Here is a 20,387-nt window from a genome sequence, read left to right on the forward strand (position 1 = left end):
TGCAGCAGGCATTTAAATAAAATGTAAGATCAACATTTAAAGTAATTTTCAGTTTTGCATTTCAATAAGGCTCCCAGAGACAATTTAAATTCTCTGTTAACGTTAGCATCCTAGAAAACTTAACAGATAGATTTGAAGCAATCCTCGTGGATTGCTTCAATGGGAATGAGAGCATCTCTCAGAAAGCAAAAATCCAGTCTTAACAACAATGCAAACGTAACTTGTGTAACTTGAAGAAATGGTTTTCTATGATGTCCTCTGATCTAGTCAAACTTTTATCTCCTTCTGTGGCTCAGGGGTAGCAGGTTCTCTTGAAAGCTGAGTGAAAAGTTGCAGAACTAGTAACTAGCTCCATCTGTAGAAGATGAAGCCAGTACACCCACTTCTGTGAATCATCCATTGACCCTACATCCTGAGGATGAAGGCCTTTCCCCTTCCTCACCTAATGCAATGTCTGGACCTTGTAAGAAAAACCCTCTGTGAGTTCAGCCATCTTCTTATTCCTGTCATTCTGCTGCTGAGGAGGATGCACCCAGATCTCAGTTTCCCACCCTCTAATGGATGATCATGGCAGCATTGACCATGAGCTGCCAGCCTTATAATGTAATCAATTATGCATGAATGTAATTTGCCCTAGTAAGATCAAGGGGCAGCGGTACAGGAATTTGTGTAGGGCTGTGGTTTAAAGTGTCTGATCGCTACTTCCCAAGGACCAAACTAGATGTGACATTAATTGCATGAATGCAATTAACATGCATGCTTTTTGTTATGTAACTAGCCTGAGAAGCCTCAGTGATGGCAGGAAGGAGAATTTTAACTCTTTCTCTCCCTGCTGCGGTCCTGGCAAATATTGTTTTTATGAATCCTATTTGAATGAGAAGGGATGACCCCATTGGCACCAATTGTCATGGGCCCCACAGAGAACTCTTGGCAGAATGAATGGGAGGAGGAGGACTGGGATCCAGGGAAGGGCCCTAGTGGTCTGCAAAGGGAGGGGGCTGAAACCGGAGAAGACTTTAGGAATAATAATATAATAAACTTGATTTCTACCCCGCCCTTTTTCCAATAGGACTCAGAGCGGCTTACAAATAAAAACAACACCATTAAAACATACAGAAATATACAATTAAAATAGAATTAAACTATGAGAAAAATTAAAAACCATAAAACATACGTTAAAAACAGCGGACAATTTAAAATAATAAAATCATATACTGTAGTCACCAATCCTATGACATTTAATCTTGGTCGTTCTCTATCCCAAATGCCCGTTGAAATAAAACAGTCTTTACTTGTCGCCGGAAAGACGGCAAGGAGGGAGCTAATCGCACCTCACTCGGAAGGGAGTTCCATAGCCTAGGGGCGGCCACGGAAAAGGCCCTATCTCGTGTCCGCGTCATATGTACTTGCGAAGGTGTGGGGAGCACAAGAAGGGCCTCACCTGAAGATCTCAAATCCCGGACAGGTTCATGTAGGGAGATACGATCTGTCAAATAGCCTGGACCTGAGCCGTACAGGCTTTGTAGGTCAAAACCAGCACTTTGAATTGTGACCGGAAACAAATTGGCAGCCAGTGGAGCTGTTGTAACAGGGGAGTTGTATGGTCCCTGTAACCAGCCCCGGTTAGCACTCTGGCTGCAGCTCTTTGTACCAATTTAAGTTTCCGAACAGTCTTCAAAGGCAGCCCCAAGTAGAGCGCGTTACAGTAGTCTAAGCGGGATGTAACTAAGGCATGCATCACCCTAGTCAGATCAGGCAGCTCCAGGAACGGGCGCAGTTTTAATTGGGCAAAGGCGCTCCTGGATACAGCAGTAATCTGGGCCTCCAAATTCAAAGCTGAGTCCAAGAGTACACCCAAACTGCGAACCTGAGACTTCAGGGGGAGTGCAACCCCAACCAGCACTGGTTGAATCCCTATTCCCTGATCTGCCCTCCGACTGACCAGGAGTACCTCTGTTTTGTCAGGATTTAATCTCAACTTGTTTGCCCTCATCCAGTCCATCACTGATGCCAGACATTGGTTTAGGGCCTGTACGGCTTCCTTGGCTTCAGGTGGAAAAGAGAAATAGAGTTGAGTGTCATCGGCATACTGATGGCACCGAACCCCAAAACCCCAGACAACCTCTCCCAGCGGTTTCATGTAAATGTTAAATAACATGGAGGACAAAACTGGACCCTGAGGGACCCCATAGGTCAATGGCCAGGGGGTCGAGCAGGAGTCCCCCAGTACCACCTTCTGGGTTCGGTCCTCCAGGAAGGACTGGAGCCACTGTAACACAGTGCCCCCAAGTCCCATCTCGGCAAGGCGGCCCAGAAGGATACCATGATTGATGGTATGGAAAGCCGCTGAGAGGTCCAGTAGAACCAGCAGAGACACACTCCCCCTGTCCAGTTCTCTGCGTAGGTCGTCCACCAAGGCGACCAAAGCCGTCTCTGTCCCATAGCCAGGCCTGAAACCAGATTGAAATGGATCCAGATAGTAGTCTTGCCAGCAACAGTCCTGCCCCTGAGGCTCCAATGGCTGCTGATAGGACTGTGCCAGACACAATCCCACTGCTGTGTTTCCCGACTACACATGCCTCCTGAGCCCCCTCCTCACCCCCTACGGAGGAGTGTCTGCTTGCAGGCCCAGTCCCAAATCAAGAGACCATTCCCATGCAAGTAGTGAGTCCACCCCGAGCCTACTTAAGTGGTCTCAGGGGGCATGTTGAGTTGCTGCAACAATGTCTTTCCTTAAATAGCCATGCCTCTCTGCATCTAGTGATTTCTCTGCAGCTTGTAGGCCCAAACGGGCTGCCTTTTTTATGTGCCTTCATGTAGTTTTTGCCAGCTCCTCTTTTTTCACTCCTTCCTCTTCCCCTTTCTGCAGGTGCAAAACAGGCCCCTCTGAGTTGCTTCAAGGAAGTTAATATGAGAGGCGACCGGACTGGCAACTGTGGCGAGGATGGACTAAAGTACAAGAAATGTGATGAAGAGTAAGTTATGCCTGTGACAGCAGGTATCTTCTTTTCATAGATTATTCATTCATTTTCCCATGGAAATGGAAATGGAAATGGGCTGCCATCAAGTCGATCTGGACTTATGGCTACCCTATGAATGGGGTTTTCATGGTAAGCAGTATTCAGAGGGGGTTTCCCATTGCCAGTCTCAGGCTAGTCCTCCCCAGCTGGCCAGGGCCTGCTCAGCTTGCCACAGCTGCACAAGCCAGCCCCTGCCTTGTCCGCAACTAGGGGACAACTGGGCTCCTTGGGACTATGCTGCTTGCCCATGGCTGCACAGGTGGCAGGGCATGTCACCCCTCAGCCACATAAGACATATTAAATAAACATTAACAACAATAAATACAACAATTCAGTTCTAACGTTACAGTATATTAACAATAACAAATACAGTTATTAATAAAATGTCAATAAATCTAATCCACAAGCTTAAAACCATTCAGGAAAATCACACAGAAATAAAACACAGTATACTGTTGAGCCTCGGCGCTCCCTGAAGGAGCAGGGAGGGGAGAGGCATGAGTTTCAGGCGCCTCAGCTGCCAGACGAAGCGGAAGACCAAGGAGTTGTTGAGTCTGCTCGGAGCCTTGGGGGGAGCAGTGAACTTGAACTCCAGCCAATTCCCACGGGTGGTGCGAGCTCCGTAGAGGAGAGTGCGCCACCCCCCGTCGTTCCCGAGGGCCCGTCAGGGGATGCCCCAGAGGTTGTACCAACTCCTCCCTTGCCAAGCAGTTCCCAGGATGCTTCCAGTGTGATGCCACCTCCTGACCTTGAGCCTGCAGCCCAAGAGCAGGTGTCTTCCGACGAGCCGTTGGAAACACGCCCCTCCTCGCCTTGTGCCCGCTGTCGTAAGAAATGGACAGGACAGAGACAGAACTTACGAAGGAGCCAGAGATTACGATCGAAAACGTTGCCTACATAAGCTGGCATCTCAAAGAGGGGAGTCGCTGAGTCAACTTCCTTCACGCACCACAGAGCATGTCTAGAGTGTAGTTAGGGGTTTCTAGTGAGTAAGGCAGTGAGTAAGTGCAATGTCCTAGATGTATCCATTATTCTAATAAAGCAAGATTTAATTGCACCCGTGTCTCCGTCTCGTGGTTCCAGCTCTGGACAGGACATATACAGACGTTCACACTGAAGTGGATCTCTGTTCCACTCTAAGAAGGCAGCACGGGGGGGGAGCACATCCACACTATACATTTGTTGTTATGTGCCTTCAAGTCAACTACGACTTATGGCGACCCTATGAATCAGTGACCTCCAAAAGAATCTGTCATGAACCACCCTGTTCAGATCTTGTAAGCTCAGGTCTGTGGCTTTCTTTATGGAATCAATCCATCTCTTGTTTGGCCTTCCTCTTTTCCTGCTCCCTTCTGCTTTCCCCAGCATTATTGTCTTTTCTACTGAATCATGTCTTCTCATTTTGTGTCCAAAGTATGATAACCTCATTTTCATCATTTTAGCTTCTAATGACAGTTCTGGTTTGATTTGTTCTAACACCCAATTATTTGTCTTTTCACAGTCCATGGTATGCGCAAAGCTCTCCTCTAGCACCACATTTCAAATGAGTTGATTTTTCTCTTATCCGCTTTTTTCACTGTCCAACTTTCACATCCGTACAGAGATCAGGAATATCACGGTCTGAATGATCCTGACTTTGGTGTTCAGTGATACATCACTGCATTTGAGGACTTTTTCTAGTTCTCTCACAGCTGCCCTCCCCAGCCCTAGCCTTCTTCTGATTTCTTGACTATTGTCCCCATTTTGGTTAATGACTGTGCCGAGGTATTGATAATCCTTGACAAGTTCAATGTCCTCATTTAAAGCTACATAAATCTTCTGTTGTCATTACTTTAGTCTTCTTGATTATACATTTATTCCACAATTATTCCACTTTAAACAGCCATGGGTTCCCCCGAAGACTCCTGGGGAGTATAGTTTATGAAAAATGCTGAGTTAGGAGTCCCCTATTCTCCTCACAGAGCTACAGTTGCCAGAGTGGTTTAATAGTCAGGCCCGCTTCCCAGAGAACTCTGAGAAGTGAAGCTGTATGAGGGGAATGGGGGTCTCCTAACAACTCTCAGTACTCTTCACAGACTACACTTCCCAGGATTCTTTGAGTGAAGCCATGACTGTTTAAAGTGGAATAATAGCAGAATAAATGTATGGTGTGAATGTGGCCATGGTCTCCACAATTAACTGACACACATTGGCTGCCAACCACACCTCTCTCACTCATGTGATAGGGTGGGTCCTGAACTATACATATCAGGTGCCAAAGGCTAGGGTAAAGAGGTGCATCTTCAGCATATTGGGGGGGGAACTATGATGAAGGTGCCAGATCCACCTCTGTGGGGAGGGAATTCTACAACTCAGGGGCTGCTACTGAGAACGCCCTCTCCTGTGTGCATGTGGACGCATGCACGCACACACACACACACACACGAGCTTCTGAGTGTGGTGGAGCTATCAGGAGGGCCCTCCCGTTGTGTCCCACTCCAGATATCTTTGGCCTGTGTGTCTGCTCCTGGTCTTGTTTTCACAGAAAGTATGGAACTTCTCCATCTTCTGCTTTGATTTGATCCTTATATTGACCATTTGGTGATGTCCACGTGTACAGTCATCTTTTTGGTTGCTCAAAAAAGTGTTTGCAAGAAACAAATTATTGGCTTCACAGAATTCAATAAGTCTTTCTTCTGCTTCATTTCTGTCTCCTAAGCCCCATTTCTCCACAATTCCTAGTTCTTCTGTGTTCCCTGTGCTTGCATTCCAGTCCCCCTTTGCCTCTTTAACTGGCCATCATCTCCTCCTCGTTGCCAAACCGTGCCCCGTCTGGATCCTTGGTGACCCCTAGTAGCTGTCACAAAGAATGAAGGGGATACACATTTTTTTCTTTCCTCACTTTTCTTTCAGAGATGTCCTCTGTGGAAGGCTCCAGTGCATTCATATTAAGAAAATTCCAAAAATGTTAACCAGACAAGCTGTAGTTCAGACTCCAGTGGAGGATACCTTATGCTGGGGTGTAGAATTTCATCTTGGGCGGGACATTTATGACCTTGGAGCAGTGAGAGATGGAACGACCTGCGGCATTGACAAGGTAACTTCAGCTGGACTCCTTGCCTGGCTTTGATGTCTCAAGAGTCCTGCTCTTATTAGTGAGGAGGGGGATGCTTTGCTTTCCTATGGAGCACAATATTCTCCAAATAGCATGCTTTTCTCAGGTTTTTATTTATTGATCTGCCAAGTCTTTTGGTAAGCTTTTGCTAGCGTTATCTGCTTAGTTAAGAGTACACACAGAGCTCGTGCACAATGTCAGCATTTTAGGATTATTATTATTAGTGGCAGCAATAATAGTAGTAGCAGTAGTGGCGCAGAGTGGTAAGCGGCGGTAACGCAGCCAAAGCTCTGCTCACGGCCGGAGTTCGATTCCAACGGAAGAAGGAAGTTGAATCTCCGGTAAAAGGGGTCGAGGTCCACTCAGCCTTCCATCCATCCGTGGTCGGTAAAATGAGTACCCGGCGTACGCTGGGGGATAAAAAAAGACTGGGGAAGGAACTGGCAATCCCACCCCATATATACGGTCTGCCTAGTAAACGTCACAAGACATCACCCTAAGAGTTGGAAATGGCTCACACTACAAGTGCGGGGACACCTTTATCTTTAGTAGTTGTTGATTTCAATTTATATCCCACCTTTCCTCCCAAAGGAGCTCAGAGTGGCAAACACAGCCTTTCAAGCAGTGATCTTGGGGTTGCCAGGAAGAGTGTCTTTCATCCATCAGTTGCCTGGATAAACAGGAATATCTTTAAATGCCTCCTGAAAGTCAAAAATGAGGGAGACAGACCTGTATATATTCTTCATCACCAGACTTAGGGCAGGGGAAGCCTCTTCCTCTATGCTGAACTGCAGATTGACCACCCCTCATTCTGATGACCAGGCCACTTCCCCCATTCTTGGAGCAGGGCTATGCACACTGCTGATTGACTGGTCCTTACATCCATCTGCTTCTCAGAGCAGTTATCAAAATGTAAAAAAGAACAGATTAAAATAAATAAATAATCTGCTGAATAAGCAAACCAAAGTGGATAGCCCATTGTGGGGCAAGCTGGATCTGGAGGCAGTTTCTGTGTCATTACTAAAGCAAAGGCTGGGGGAAGCATCGCTATCCCTCCAGAAGAAGAATGCCCCCCCACTCCTCTTTGAAGGTACGCCCGTGCGCAGCAGCCTAGGAGTGTTTGGCAGAGGCCTTGTCTCCTAAACTTTCAGAATTCAGGTTTTTCTGCTGCCAGGGTGCTATATGAAATTAACATTTCCCGCATCTTTTTCTAGATATGCAGAAACAGATCATGTGTTGACCGGGACATTCTGAATTATGATTGTGATTTCTCTAAATGTAACAACCGAGGGGTAAGTAGTAACAAAAGATAGCATCCCCTGAGACCTGGACAGGTTGATGGAACGTTGGTATTTACCCGTCTTGTTAGGTACCCTGTCTGGTAGAGATTTAATGGTGCGCACCTGGGTGACGAGGCAGGACTGGAATTCTGTTGTTGTACTGCCCACCCTGCTGCTCAGCTCTCCCACCTCAAGCTCCAAAGGTGGTCTTTGAGTTGTTGCTGAATCAGCAGATGCCATGCAAGGCCTGGACTGGTACCTGGACTCAGTGGCTGGCTAGATGCCACCAATAAACTGACTGAATCCTGGCAAGATGGAGGTGCTGTGGGTGGGTGGTTCTTGAGTCTGGGTAACTGATCAATCGCCTACTTTGGATGGGGACATACTCCCCCCTCCCAAAGAAGCAAGTTCATAGTCTGGGGTTTTCCTGGATCCATCTCTGTCACTAGAGGCCCAGGAGACCTTGGTTACTACTTGCTTCCCTGGGATCCTACTGGGAGGAAGGGCGGGATGCTGATGCTGATAATTATTTATTTATTTATTTATTTATTTATTAAATTTATATACCGCCCGACTAGCAATAGCTCTCTGGGCGGTGAACATAAAATAGCATAAAAATACAATGAATAACAAAATAATACTAAAATACAATCAACAATCCAATACAATAAACATTTTAAAAAGTAAATCAGTGTAACTTAAAATGCTTCAGAGAATAGGAAGGTTTTGACCTGGCGCCGGAAGGAGAGCAGAGTTGGCGCCAGGCGTACTTCCTCAGGGAGACTGTTCCATAGTTCGGGGGCCACCACTGAGAAGGCCCTAGATCTTGTCATCACCCTCCGGGCCTCCCTGTGAGTTGGAACCCGGAGGAGGGCCTTCGTAGCAGAACGTAGTGCACGGGCCGGTTCATATCGGAAGAGGCGTTCCGCAAGGTATCGTGGTCCCGCACCGTATAAGGCTTTATAGGTTAATACCAACACTTTGAATCTAGCCCGGAAACATATTGGCAACCAGTGCAAGCTGGCCAGAACAGGTGTTATATGCTCGGACCGCTTGGTCCTTGTCAGCAATCTGGCCGCCGCATTTTGCACTAGTTGTAGCTTCCGAACTGTCTTCAAAGGTAGCCCTACGTAAAGCGCATTACAGTAATCCAAACGTGAGGTTACCAGAGCATGTACCACTGATGTAAGGTCCTCTTTACTCAAATAGGGACGTAGCTGGGCTACCAACCGAAGTTGGTAAAACGCATTCCTAACCACCGAGGCTACTTGAGCCTCAAGTGAGAGGGAAGAGTCTAGAACGACTCCCAGACTACGAACCCGGTCCTTTAGGGGGAGTGTAACCCCGTCCAGGACAGGGTATATATCCACCATCCGATCAGAGAACCCGTCCACCAACAGCATCTCAGTCTTGTCTGGATTGAGCTTCAGTTTGTTAACTCTCATCCAGTCCATTATTGCAGCCAGGCAACGGTTCAGCACATCGACCGCCTCACCTGAAGAAGATGAAAAGGAGAAGTAGAGCTGCGTGTCATCAGCACTCCAAAAATAATAATTGGCAGCGCTTTGATTAGTTTTGATTTTACTAGTTATAATGATGAGACAGGTATAGACATATCTAGACTGGGATAGCCTGACCACTGTTGTCCATGCACTGGGAACCTCCAGGCTGGGCTACTGCAGTGCCCTCTGCGTGGAGCTGCCCTTGAGGCTGACCTGGAAGCTGCAGCTACTTCAACTGCAGGCAGCTCTACTGCCCACTGGGATGGAATATCAGCACCATATTCTGTCACTGCTGGCAACCAATTGCATTGCTTGCCAGTACGCTACGGGGCTAGCGTCAAGGTGCTAGTCTTGGTGTACAAATCCCTATACAGCTCGGGACCAGGATACTTAAAAGATCAACCCCTACCTCAGTCTAAGAGAGGCTTCCATTCCTTAAGAAACGTATCTGTCCATTTTTCTCTAAGTAAACATGTCAATTTATCCATCTCTACTAAGTCCATTAATTTCAACAGCCATTCTTCCGTTGTTGGTGTTGATTCCATTTTCCACTTTTGTGCATATAATAATCTTGCTGCCGTAATCATATATAATATTATTCTTCCATATTTCTTTTCCTTTTGTTTATCCATAAAACCCAATAAAAACAATTCTGGTTTTGACTGAATATTTATCTTTAAGGTTTTTTGCATCATCCTACCTATCTGTGCCCAAAATAATTTTGCCTGTTTACACAACCACCACATATGATAAGAAGATAAGAAGAGCCTGCTGGATCAGGCCAGTGGCCCATCGAGTCCAGCATCCTGTTCTCACAGTGGCCAACCAGGTGCCTGGGCGAAGCCCGCAAGCAGGACCCGAGTGCAAGAACACTCTCCCCTCCTGAGGCTTCCGGCAACTGGTTTTCAGAAGCATGCTGCCTCTGACTAGGGTGCCAGAGCACAGCCATCACGGCTAGTAGCCATTGATAGCCCTGTCCTCCATGAATTTGTCTAATCTTCTTTTAAAGCCGTCCAAGCTGGTGGCCATTACTGCATCTTGTGGGAGCAAATTCCATAGTTTAACTATACGCTGAGTAAAGAAGTACTTCCTTTTGTCTGTCCTGAATCTTCCAACATTCAGCTTCTTTGAATGTCCACGAGTTCTAGTATTATGAGAGAGGGAGAAGAACTTTTCTCTATCCACTTTCTCAATGCCATGCATAATTTTATACACTTCTATCATGTCTCCTCTGACCCGCCTTTTCTCTAAACTAAAAAGCCCCAAATGCTACAACCTTTCCTCGTAAAGGAGTCGCTCCATCCCCTTGATCATTGTGGTTGCCCTCTTCTGAACCTTTTCTAACTCTATAATATCCTTTTTGAGATGAGGCGACCAGAACTGTACACAGTATTCCAAATGCGGACGCACCATAGATTTATACAACACCATTATGATATCGGCTGTTTTATTTTCAATACCTTTCCTAATTATCGCTAGCATGGAATTTGCCTTTTTCAAAGCTGCCGCACACTGGGTCGACATTTTCATCGTGCTGTCCACTACAACCCCGAGGTCTCTCTCCTGGTCGGTCACCGCCAGTTCAGACCCCATGAGCGTATATGTGAAATTCAGATTTTTTGCTCCAATATGCATAATTTTACACTTGTTTATATTGAATTGCATTTGCCATTTTTCCGCCCATTCACTCAGTTTGGAGAGGTCTTTTTGGAGCTCTTCGCAATCCCTTTTTGTTTTAACAACCCTGAACAATTTAGTGTCGTCAGCAAACTTGGCCACTTCACTGCTCACTCCTAATTCTAGGTCATTAATGAACAAGTTGAAAAGTACAGGTCCCAATACCGATCCTTGAGGGACTCCACTTTCTACAGCCCTCCATTGGGAGAACTGTCCGTTTATTCATACTCTCTGCTTTCTGCTTCTTAACCAATTCCTTATCCACAAGAGGACCTCTCCTCTTATTCCATGACTGCTAAGCTTCCTCAGAAGCCTTTGGTGAGGTACCTTGTCAAACGCTTTTTGAAAGTCTAAGTACACTATGTCCACTGGATCACCTCTATCTATATGCTTGTTGACACTCTCAAAGAATTCTAATAGGTTACTGAGACAGGACTTTCCCTTGCAGAAGCCATGCTGGCTCTGCTTCAGCAAGGCTTGTTCTTCTATGTGCTTGGTTAATCTAGCTTTAATAATACTTTCTACCAGTTTTCCAGGGACAGAAGTTAAGCTAACTGGCCTGTAATTTCCGGGATCCCCTCTGGATCCCTTTTTGAAGATTGGCGTTACATTTGCCACTTTCCAGTCCTCAGGCACGGAGGAGGACCCGAGGGACAAGTTACATATTTTAGTTAGCAGATCAGCAATTTCACCTTTGAGTTCTTTGAGAACTCTCAGGTGGATGCCATCCGGGCCCGGTGATTTGTCAGTTTTTATATTATCCACTAAGCTTAGAACTTCCTCTCTTGTTACCACTATTTGTCTTAGTTCCTCAGAATCCCTTCCTGCAAATGTTAGTTCAGGTTCAGGGATCTGCCCTATATCTTCCACTGTGAAGACAGATGCAAAGAATTCATTTAGCTTCTCTGCAATCTCCTTATCGTTCTTTAGTACACCTTTGACTCCCTTATCATCCAAGGGTCCAATTGTCTCCCTAGATGGTCTCCTGCTTTGAATGTATTTATAGAATTTTTTGTTGTTGGTTTTTGTTCTTAGCAACGTGCTCCTCAAATTCTTTTTTAGCATCCCTTATTGTCTTCTTGCATTTCTTTTGCCAGAGTTTGTGTTCTTTTTTATTTTCTTCATTCGGACAAGACTTCCATTTTCTGAAGGAAGACTTTTTGCCTCTAAGAGCTTCCTTGACTTTGCTTGTTAACCATGCTGGCATCTTCTTGGCCCTGGCGGTACCTTTTCTGATCTGCGGTATGCACTCCAGTTGAGCTTCTAATATAGTGTTTTTAAACAACTTCCAAGCATTTTCGAGTGATGTGACGCTCTGGACTTTGTTTTTCAGCTTTCTTTTTACCAATCCCCTCATTTTTGTGAAGTTTCCTCTTTTGAAGTCAAATGTGACCGTGTTGGATTTTCTTGGCAATTGGCCAGTTACATGTATGTTTAATTTAATAGCACTGTGGTCACTGCTCCCAATCGGTTCAACAACACTTACATCTCGCACCAGGTCCCGGTCCCCACTGAGGATTAAGTCCAGGGTTGCCATCCCTCTGGTCGGTTCCATGACCAACTGATCTAGGGAATAGTCATTTAGAATATCTAGAAACTTTGCTTCTTTGTCATGACTGGAACACATATGCAGCCAGTCTATGTCCGGGTAGTTGAAGTCACCCATTACTACCACATTTCCTAGTTTGGATGCTTCCTCAATTTCATATCTCATCTCCAGGTCTCCCTGAGCATTTGATCAGGGGGACGATAGATCGTTCCCAGTATTAAGTCCCTCCTGGGGCACGGTATCACCACCCACAACGATTCTGTGGAGGAGTCTGCCTCTTTTGGGGTTTCGAGCTTGCTGGATTCAATGCCTTCTTTCACGTATAGAGCGACTCCGCCACCAATACGTCCTTCCCTGTCCTTCCGATATAGTTTATATCCAGGGATAACCGTATCCCACTGGTTTTCTCCATTCCACCAGGTCTCGGTTATGCTCACTGTATCAATGCTCTTCTCTAAGACCAAGCACTCCAGTTCTCCCATCTTGGTTCGGAGGCTCCTAGCATTAGCGTACAGGCACTTGTAAGCAGTGTCTCTCTTCAAGTGTCTTTGGCACTTGTGGTTAGGCCTGTGGTAATTTTGCTCTTCTGAATTTATATCCTGTGCCCCTGCTCTCACAATGCCTACTTCTAGGCCTACCCCTTTTAAAATTTCATCATTTCTTTGGTTTTTATCCCAGGGGGGAGGTTTATTCCGAACCGGACCTTTCTCAGCTCCTGTCGGGTTTCCCCCCTCAGTCAGTTTAAAAGCTGCTCTGCTACCTTTTTAATTTTAAGTGCCAGCAGTCTGGTTCCATTCTGGTTCAAGTGGAGCCCGTCCCTTTTGTACAGGCCCGGCTTGTCCCAAAATGTTCCCCAGTGCCTAACAAATATAAACCCTTCCACCCGACACCATCGTCTCATCCACGCATTGAGACTGCGAAGCTGGGCCTGTCTGGCTGGTCCTGCGCGTGGAACCGGTAGCATTTCAGAGAAAGCCACCTTGGAGGTCCTGGCTTTCAGCATCCTACCTAGCAACCTAAATTTTGCTTCCAGGACCTCACGGCTGCATTTCCCCATGTCGTTGGTGCCAACGTGCACCACGACCACTGACTCCTTCCCAGCACTGTCTACCAAACTATCTAAACGACGGGCGATATCCGCAACCTTCGCACCAGGCAGGCAAAACACCTTGCGGTCTACACGCCCATCACACACCCCACTGTCTATGTTCCTAATGATCGAATCACCCACTACAAGGATCCCTCCACCCCCTGGAGATATATCCTCGGCACTAGAGGATAGCTGCTCATCCCCCAAGGAATGGGTCCCTTCTAAGGGATCGTTCCCCTCTTCCTCAGCTGGATGCTGTCCTTCCCCGAGACCATCGTTCTCCATGATAGCAGGAGAGCTATCATCGTTGGAGTGGGACACAGCTATAACGTCCCTGAAGGCCTCCTCCACACACCTCTCTGCCTCTCTCAGCTTTTCCAGGTCCGCCACCTTGGCCTCAAGGAAATGAAGTCGTTCCCGGAGAGCCAGGAGCTCATTGCACCGAGAGCACACCTACGACTTCTGTCCAACAGGCAGATAGTCGTACATGCTGCAGGCAGTGCAAAACACTGGAAAGCCCCCACACCCCTGCTGGCTTCTTACCTGCATAGTTTTGTTTAAGGTTTATTACGTCAATGGGTTGGAGACTGCAGTTTAGTTGAGGTCAGGGAACAGACGGGCAGAGTGGGGGGCCCTGGCCTCCTCGCCCTGCTGCTGAACTCGCTCTGCTGCTTAACTCGCCTTCACGCTTCGTCAGCTGGGGCTCCCTCTAGCTCGTGGAGCAGGCTCCCTCGCTAGGGTGCTCTGACTTTATATGTGTGGCTGGTTCCTTCCAGCTACTGCTGCCAGCCAATGATGTGTTACTTGAGGCTGATGGCTATCAGCTGGGGCTTAACTCTTTAGTATTCTCTCAAGCTTTCTTCCTTCCTGAGCGAGGGGCGGGGCTGTTTAAGTTTTTGGCTGCTTTTAATCTAATCAAGGAGCTGCGCCTTCCAGGCAAGTCTTTTGTGTTTGTTGTTTTCCCACCTAGAACAGCCTGACCTTTCTTTAACCTAGGGAAACAGAGCTTGTGGTTGTGTTTCAGGAAGGCTGAAGCTGCCCTTTTTAGCAAGGACTGAGCTGACTCTCTCCCTGTATGTGTCGGTGGAGTTTCCTTTTCCCCCTTCTCTCCGACTGGAATTTAGCCTTGTTTACAGTGTCCCCTGAAGCTTTCCTGCTAGGGTGGTGTTGAAAACTAGCTTTCTATGGGCTTCCTTCTCCTAGGATCTGTCTCCTAAGATATAGGTTCTTTCAGGATTTGGCTCCTAGCTCAGGGTGACCTTGGGCTGCCCTTATTACTTATTGCTCTGAGCTGTTTTACTTCAATTAAATAATGGAATAAATGGGAGCTACTTACCCTCTTTTCGCTCTGCTGCTTAACTCGCCTTGACGCTTTGTCAGCTGGGGCCTTGACGCTTCGTCAGCTGGGGCTCCCTCTAGCTCGTGGAGCAGCAATGCTCCATGCAATGCTCGTGGAGCAGCAATATGATAAAAAGATCCTTCTTGTTGTTTACATTTCCAACATACATTAGAAACATTACTATACATTTTTGACAACTTTTCTGGAGTCATATACCAACGATATATCATTTTATAAAAAATTTCTTTAAGATTATAGCATAATGTAAATTTCAAACCTTTTTTCCACATATTTTCCCATTGATCCATTTGTATATTATAACCAAAATTTTTTGCCCACTTAACCATACACTCTTTTACTTGTTCTTCTTCCATGTCCATTTTTAATAAAAATTTATACATTTTTGCAATTATGCATTCATCATTTGTACACAAACCTATTTCAAAATCAGATTTATTTATTTCAAACCCATACATTTTTTTGTCCATTTTAAATCTTTCTAACAATTGTAAATAGGCAAACCATTGTGAACTATATCCTTCTTTTATTAGTTGTTCTCTCTCTTTCATTATATATTCACCATGCACATTTTCTAATAGTTCTTGGTAAGTTAACCATTTCTCTTTTCCAGCCATTTCTCTTCTATAAAATGCTTCTTGACTTGAAACACATAGTGGTATTTTCGAAAAAAACCTTGTTTTGTATTTATTCCATATATTCAACAAAGGACGTCTTATAAAATGATTATTAAAATCCACATTAACTTTTACTTTATCATACCATAGATATCCATGCCATCCCCACTTCAAGTTGTGACCCTCCAAATCCAATAATCTTTTATTCCTCAATAGAATCCATTCCTTTATCCAGACTAAGCAACAAGCAGCAAAATAAAGTCTCAAATTTGGTAATCCCAGCCCTCCTCTTTCTTTGGCGTCTTGTAATAATTTAAATTTAACTCTTGGTTTTTTCCCCTGCCAAACAAATTTAGAAATATCTTTTTGCCATTGTTTGAAAGGTAGATCAGAGGATATGACAGGTATTGTTTGAAATAGAAACATCATTCTCGGCAATACATTCATTTTTATTACAGATATTCTACCCATTAATGACAACTGTAATTTATCCCATTTTAACAAATCTTTCTTAATCTCTGTCCATAGTTTTTCATAATTATTATGAAACAACTTTGAATTTTTATTTGTCATAATGATACCTAAATATTTCACCTTTTCTTCTATTTTAAAATCTACCTTCTCCATTAACTCTTTTTGATCTCTTAAAGATAAATTTTTCACCAGCATCTTCGTTTTTTGATTATTGATCTTAAATCCTGCTAATGGTCCAAATTCTTCTAATTTATCCATCAATACTTTGATTCCTTCCAAGGGATTTTCTAATACAATTATCAAGTCATCAGCAAATGCTCTCAATTTATATTCCTCTTTTTTTATCTTTATTCCCGAAATCCTTTTGTCTTGCCTTATGTCTCTAAGAGCACTTCTAAAACCAGAATAAATAGAAGGGGGGACAATGGACATCCCTGTCTTGTACCCTTTTGTATTTCACATGAGTCCGTTAAATCCCCATTGACAATTATCTGTGCCTTCTGTGATGTATAAATCGATCTGATCCATTTTATAAAATTATCTCCAAAGTCCATTTGCTCTAGAACCTTAAACATAAATTTCCAATTCAAATTATCAAATGCTCTCTCAGCATCCAAGAAAATCAAAGCAGCTTGTATGTCATTTCGTTGTTCTAGATATTCCAACACATTCAAAACATTCCTGACGTTATCACGTAATTGTCTTTTAGGTAAAAACCCCGCTTGATCTTCCTGAATAAATTGTTGCAATATTATTTTCATTCTTTCAGCCAAAATCATTGTAAAAATTTTATAGTCATTATTCAGTAAAGATATTGGCCGATAATTTTTTGTTTTAGTTAAATCCTGCTCCTCTTTAGGTATTAATGTTATATTGGCATTTTTCCAACTATCCGGTATCTTCCCCTCTTGTAAAATAGAATTCATTGTATACTGTAAAGGTAGTAAAAGTTCCTCCTCCAAGCATTTGTAATACATTGCTGATAGTCCATCCGGTCCTGGCACCTTTCCTAATTTAATTTTACTTATAGCCTCAGATATTTCTCTTGACGTAATAGGACCATTAATAGCTTGTCTCTGACGATCTGTAATTTTGGGCAAATTCTGTTTGGATATATACTCTTCTATTTTTTCTGAGGGAATTTCCTGACACTTGTACAAAGTTGAATAATATTGATGGAAAACCCTTTGGATTTTTAAATTGTCAACATCTCATCTCCTTCTTGAATCTTTAAAATAAGATTTTTTTGTCGTTCTTTTCTTAATTTATATGCTAGCAATTTCCCCGGTTTATTTGCAAATTCAAAAGTCCTTTGTTTAGCAAAATTTAATTTCCTTTCAATTTCTCTAACTGTCAACATTGACACTTGTTTCTGTAACATTTTAATTTGATTTACAGTAGAAGCTTTAGTTGGATTCTTTTTCAATTCTTCCTCTTTTTGTTTTATTTCTTCCAAGATCAATTGCATTTTCTGTTGTTTCTTCTTTTTTAATTCAGAATTACATTTAATAAAATATCCCGTCATAAATGCTTTACTTGTATCCCAAACAATATTTTCATCTGTTCCTTTATGTAAATTGTGTTCAAAAAACTCTTTTAATTTCTTCTTACATTCCTGCACTATTTTATCATTCTGTAATAAAGATTCATTTAGTCTCCATCTAAATCCAAGATATTTTTTTTTAAAGTCAATATCACTGGATTATGATCCGAAAAGGTTTTTGGTAACACATCCATCTTGGAAATATCTTTCACTAAATTTTTAGACATCCAAATCATATCAATCCTCGAAAATGTTTTACGTCTTTCTGAAAAGTAAGTAAATTCCTTTGCATTGTCATTTATATATCTCCAAGCATCCACCAATTCTAAATTTTCCATCAATTCGAAACAGATCTTCGGCAATTTGCCCTGTGTCTCTTTAATATTTTTCTCAGAAAGTCTATCCATTTTTGGTGAAATTACCCCATTCCAATCACCCATGACACACCAATGATCATATGCAAACTCTGATAGTTTTTCCATAAGTCCAGTATAAAACCTTGTTTTATCTTCATTAGGAGCATAAATGCCGGACTTCCGGGAAGGGTGACTTCGCTTGTGCCTGCTTTTGGGACGGGCTCCCGCCTCAAAAGAAGCTTATTCAGATATAAATCAGTCAGAACATTTTTTTTTTTGACTGATGAAATTTCTCCCGGGCAGGGAGAAACGTAGAGATCAACCTCAAAGCCTGTTTTTGTTGGGAGGACTGGATTTCATTAATTTATGAGATAAGGTCCAGCCAACAATGCCGGACGGACTTTCTAACAAGCTCTATCTGCTTAAGCGATACGTTTATCTTTTCTTTAAAGAGAGAACGGACTAACAGGCAAGCACCCTTCTTTCTATTATTTTTTTTTACTTGGTTTAAATTGTTACAGCAAAAGGAGATTTGTCAGATTGATCGGCTTTGGACAACTTCTGGGTGAGATATAACTCTTTTCTGTTATTCACGAAATTAACAGCTTATCTCTGTTTCTGTCGCAAAAAGCTGTCCTGGAAGTGCATTCTAAAGATAATAAACAGAAGAGGGATTTCTATTCCTGATTTCTATTCCGAGGAATATTATATTGTCTGGGACTATTCTCTTTTTGGTCTATTTTATTTTGACGAATCTGCTTCTTCACGACGCCACTAACTGTTTTGATGCTGGGAACTAAATTTGTTTTGCATTCTTGAACATAGAGAGATAAGGCAGGTTGCTCTGTTTATACTGTGATGTCATCAAGCCTGGAATATTAACCCAATTGTTGCTGAAATAAGAAGTGGTTCTTCTTTATTTTTGTTTTGTTTTGTTTTCGTGGTTTTAAAAATGGCAATCAAGAAAGTGGCTGAGAATCTGGAAGTAACTATGTTTCAGAAAATAATGGATGAGATTGAGATAACGAAACAAACCCTGCGACAGGGTAGTAAGGAGCTGAAAATAGAACTGAGCAAAATGATGCAGGAGCTTAAAGAAATAGGGGATCCTGTGAGAGAGGAGAATGAGATCAGAGATGAGAAAAGAAAAAATAAAGGGAAGATACAAGCCCTGGAGATTGGAACAAATGTGGAATTGGAAAAAGATCTGGAGTTTATGGATTTTAGAAATAAAATCTACTGTTTGGAATTTAACGTTATCTCTGAAGAAATTAATGAAGATATTAGAGATAAAGTTATCAATGGCTTGGATAATCTTCTGGACTGGAATGATGTGATGGAGCTTGATATAGAGAAAATCTATGGAATTAACTGCAGCCATGTGACAATGGAAAAACTCTTAAGAGATGAGCCAGTGCATTTCGTAAAAAAGAAGAACACAGATATGACTTTACAACAGTATTTCAGCAACTTATTCAGAATGGATGGCAAGAAAATATTTGGGATAGAGGAAATTCCCATCAGACTCTTATTATATGACTATGGTTACAACAGCAAGATTATTATGGAATACTGATAATGGAAGATTGGACACTGAAATTACTGGACTTAACAGGACTATTGAAGATGGAAGATGGAACTAATAGGGATAATGGAATAATGGCTATTGAAATTATTGGACCTAACAGATTCTGATGAGATGGATCAATCGAAATGTTTATTTGGACTATGGTTATGACAATAAGATTATTATAATTATTAACGAGATGGATTAATTGACATGTTTATTTGGAGAAAAATTGATAGATATATTTCTTAAAGAATTGAAACCTCTCTTTGACTTTTTGTGGAAAGAATAAAGTAATGTTTATGAGATTTGATGATTAATTAAGATAACTACTGGAGGAAAGTGATTTTATAATATGATTTAAGAGACAGGATTGTTATATATTGTAGACCTATAACTGATTTGATATGTGACAAATGGGAAGTCAACATTTTATTTTTTTTGTTTAATCATTTTTGTTTTGTTTTGTTTTTTGTCTTTGAATGTTTTATGATTTTGTTTTCTATGTTTTATGAAATTTGAATAAAAATTATTGTAAAAAAAAAAAAAGGAGCATAAATGCCCACTATCAAAATTTTTGTACCCTGAATGGTGATTTCAACTCCCACAAATCTGCCACTATCGTCCAATAATATCAGTTTAGGAGACAATTGTGAATTAATATAAAGAACCACACCATTTTTTTTTAATCCTGCCGAAATAAATTCTTCACCCAAATGTTTACAAATTAAATATTTAGAATCTTTCTTCTTAATATGAGTTTCTTGTAAACAAATTATATCCAATTTTAATTTTTTCAAATAATGAAATACTTTCTCTTCTGCGACGAATTAGCTCCATTTATATTCCAAGTTAGATATTTGTAATCCATTTTTAAGCATGTATTTTAGAAAAGTCTGTGCCTGTTGCTCCCTTTGATCCATCATCATCCTTTTCTTCCTCTACCTGTTTCTGTTGACTTTGTTTCCCAGGAATTATATCCACATCTTTGAGTTTATCTTCTTCCATGTCTTTTGAAGCTTTTCTCAAGAAATCCCTTGCTTTTTGAACAGTATTTAATCGATACTTCTGTTGTCTAAATGTAAAAATCACTCCCTCTGGAACATCCCATCTAAATTGAATTTTACATTGTTTAAGTTTTTCTGTGAAGAAAGCGTAATCTTTTCTCTTACGTAGAAGCCTAACAGGAATTTCCTTCATCACCTGTATTTCTTTACCGTCAATTTTGAAGACATTGTTAAAATGATGTTGCAAAACCATA

General features: G+C 42.5%; 1 protein-coding gene across 1 annotated transcript in view; it reads left to right on the top strand.

Annotated features, from left to right (window-relative positions):
- Nucleotides 1–20,387, top strand: part of LOC133386132 (disintegrin and metalloproteinase domain-containing protein 20-like) — a 90,358-nt gene that overhangs the window by 57,787 nt on the left and 12,184 nt on the right. Inside the window, exons 16-18 of the mRNA XM_061629738.1 lie at nt 2,870–2,975; nt 5,913–6,096; nt 7,329–7,406. Of these exons, the coding sequence (XP_061485722.1) occupies nt 2,870–2,975; nt 5,913–6,096; nt 7,329–7,406 (368 nt within the window). The remainder of the gene's footprint in view (nt 1–2,869; nt 2,976–5,912; nt 6,097–7,328; nt 7,407–20,387) is intronic.

The sequence above is a fragment of the Rhineura floridana genome, chromosome 5 (genome assembly GCF_030035675.1).
Source record: "Rhineura floridana isolate rRhiFlo1 chromosome 5, rRhiFlo1.hap2, whole genome shotgun sequence".
Lineage (NCBI taxonomy): Eukaryota > Metazoa > Chordata > Lepidosauria > Squamata > Rhineuridae > Rhineura > Rhineura floridana.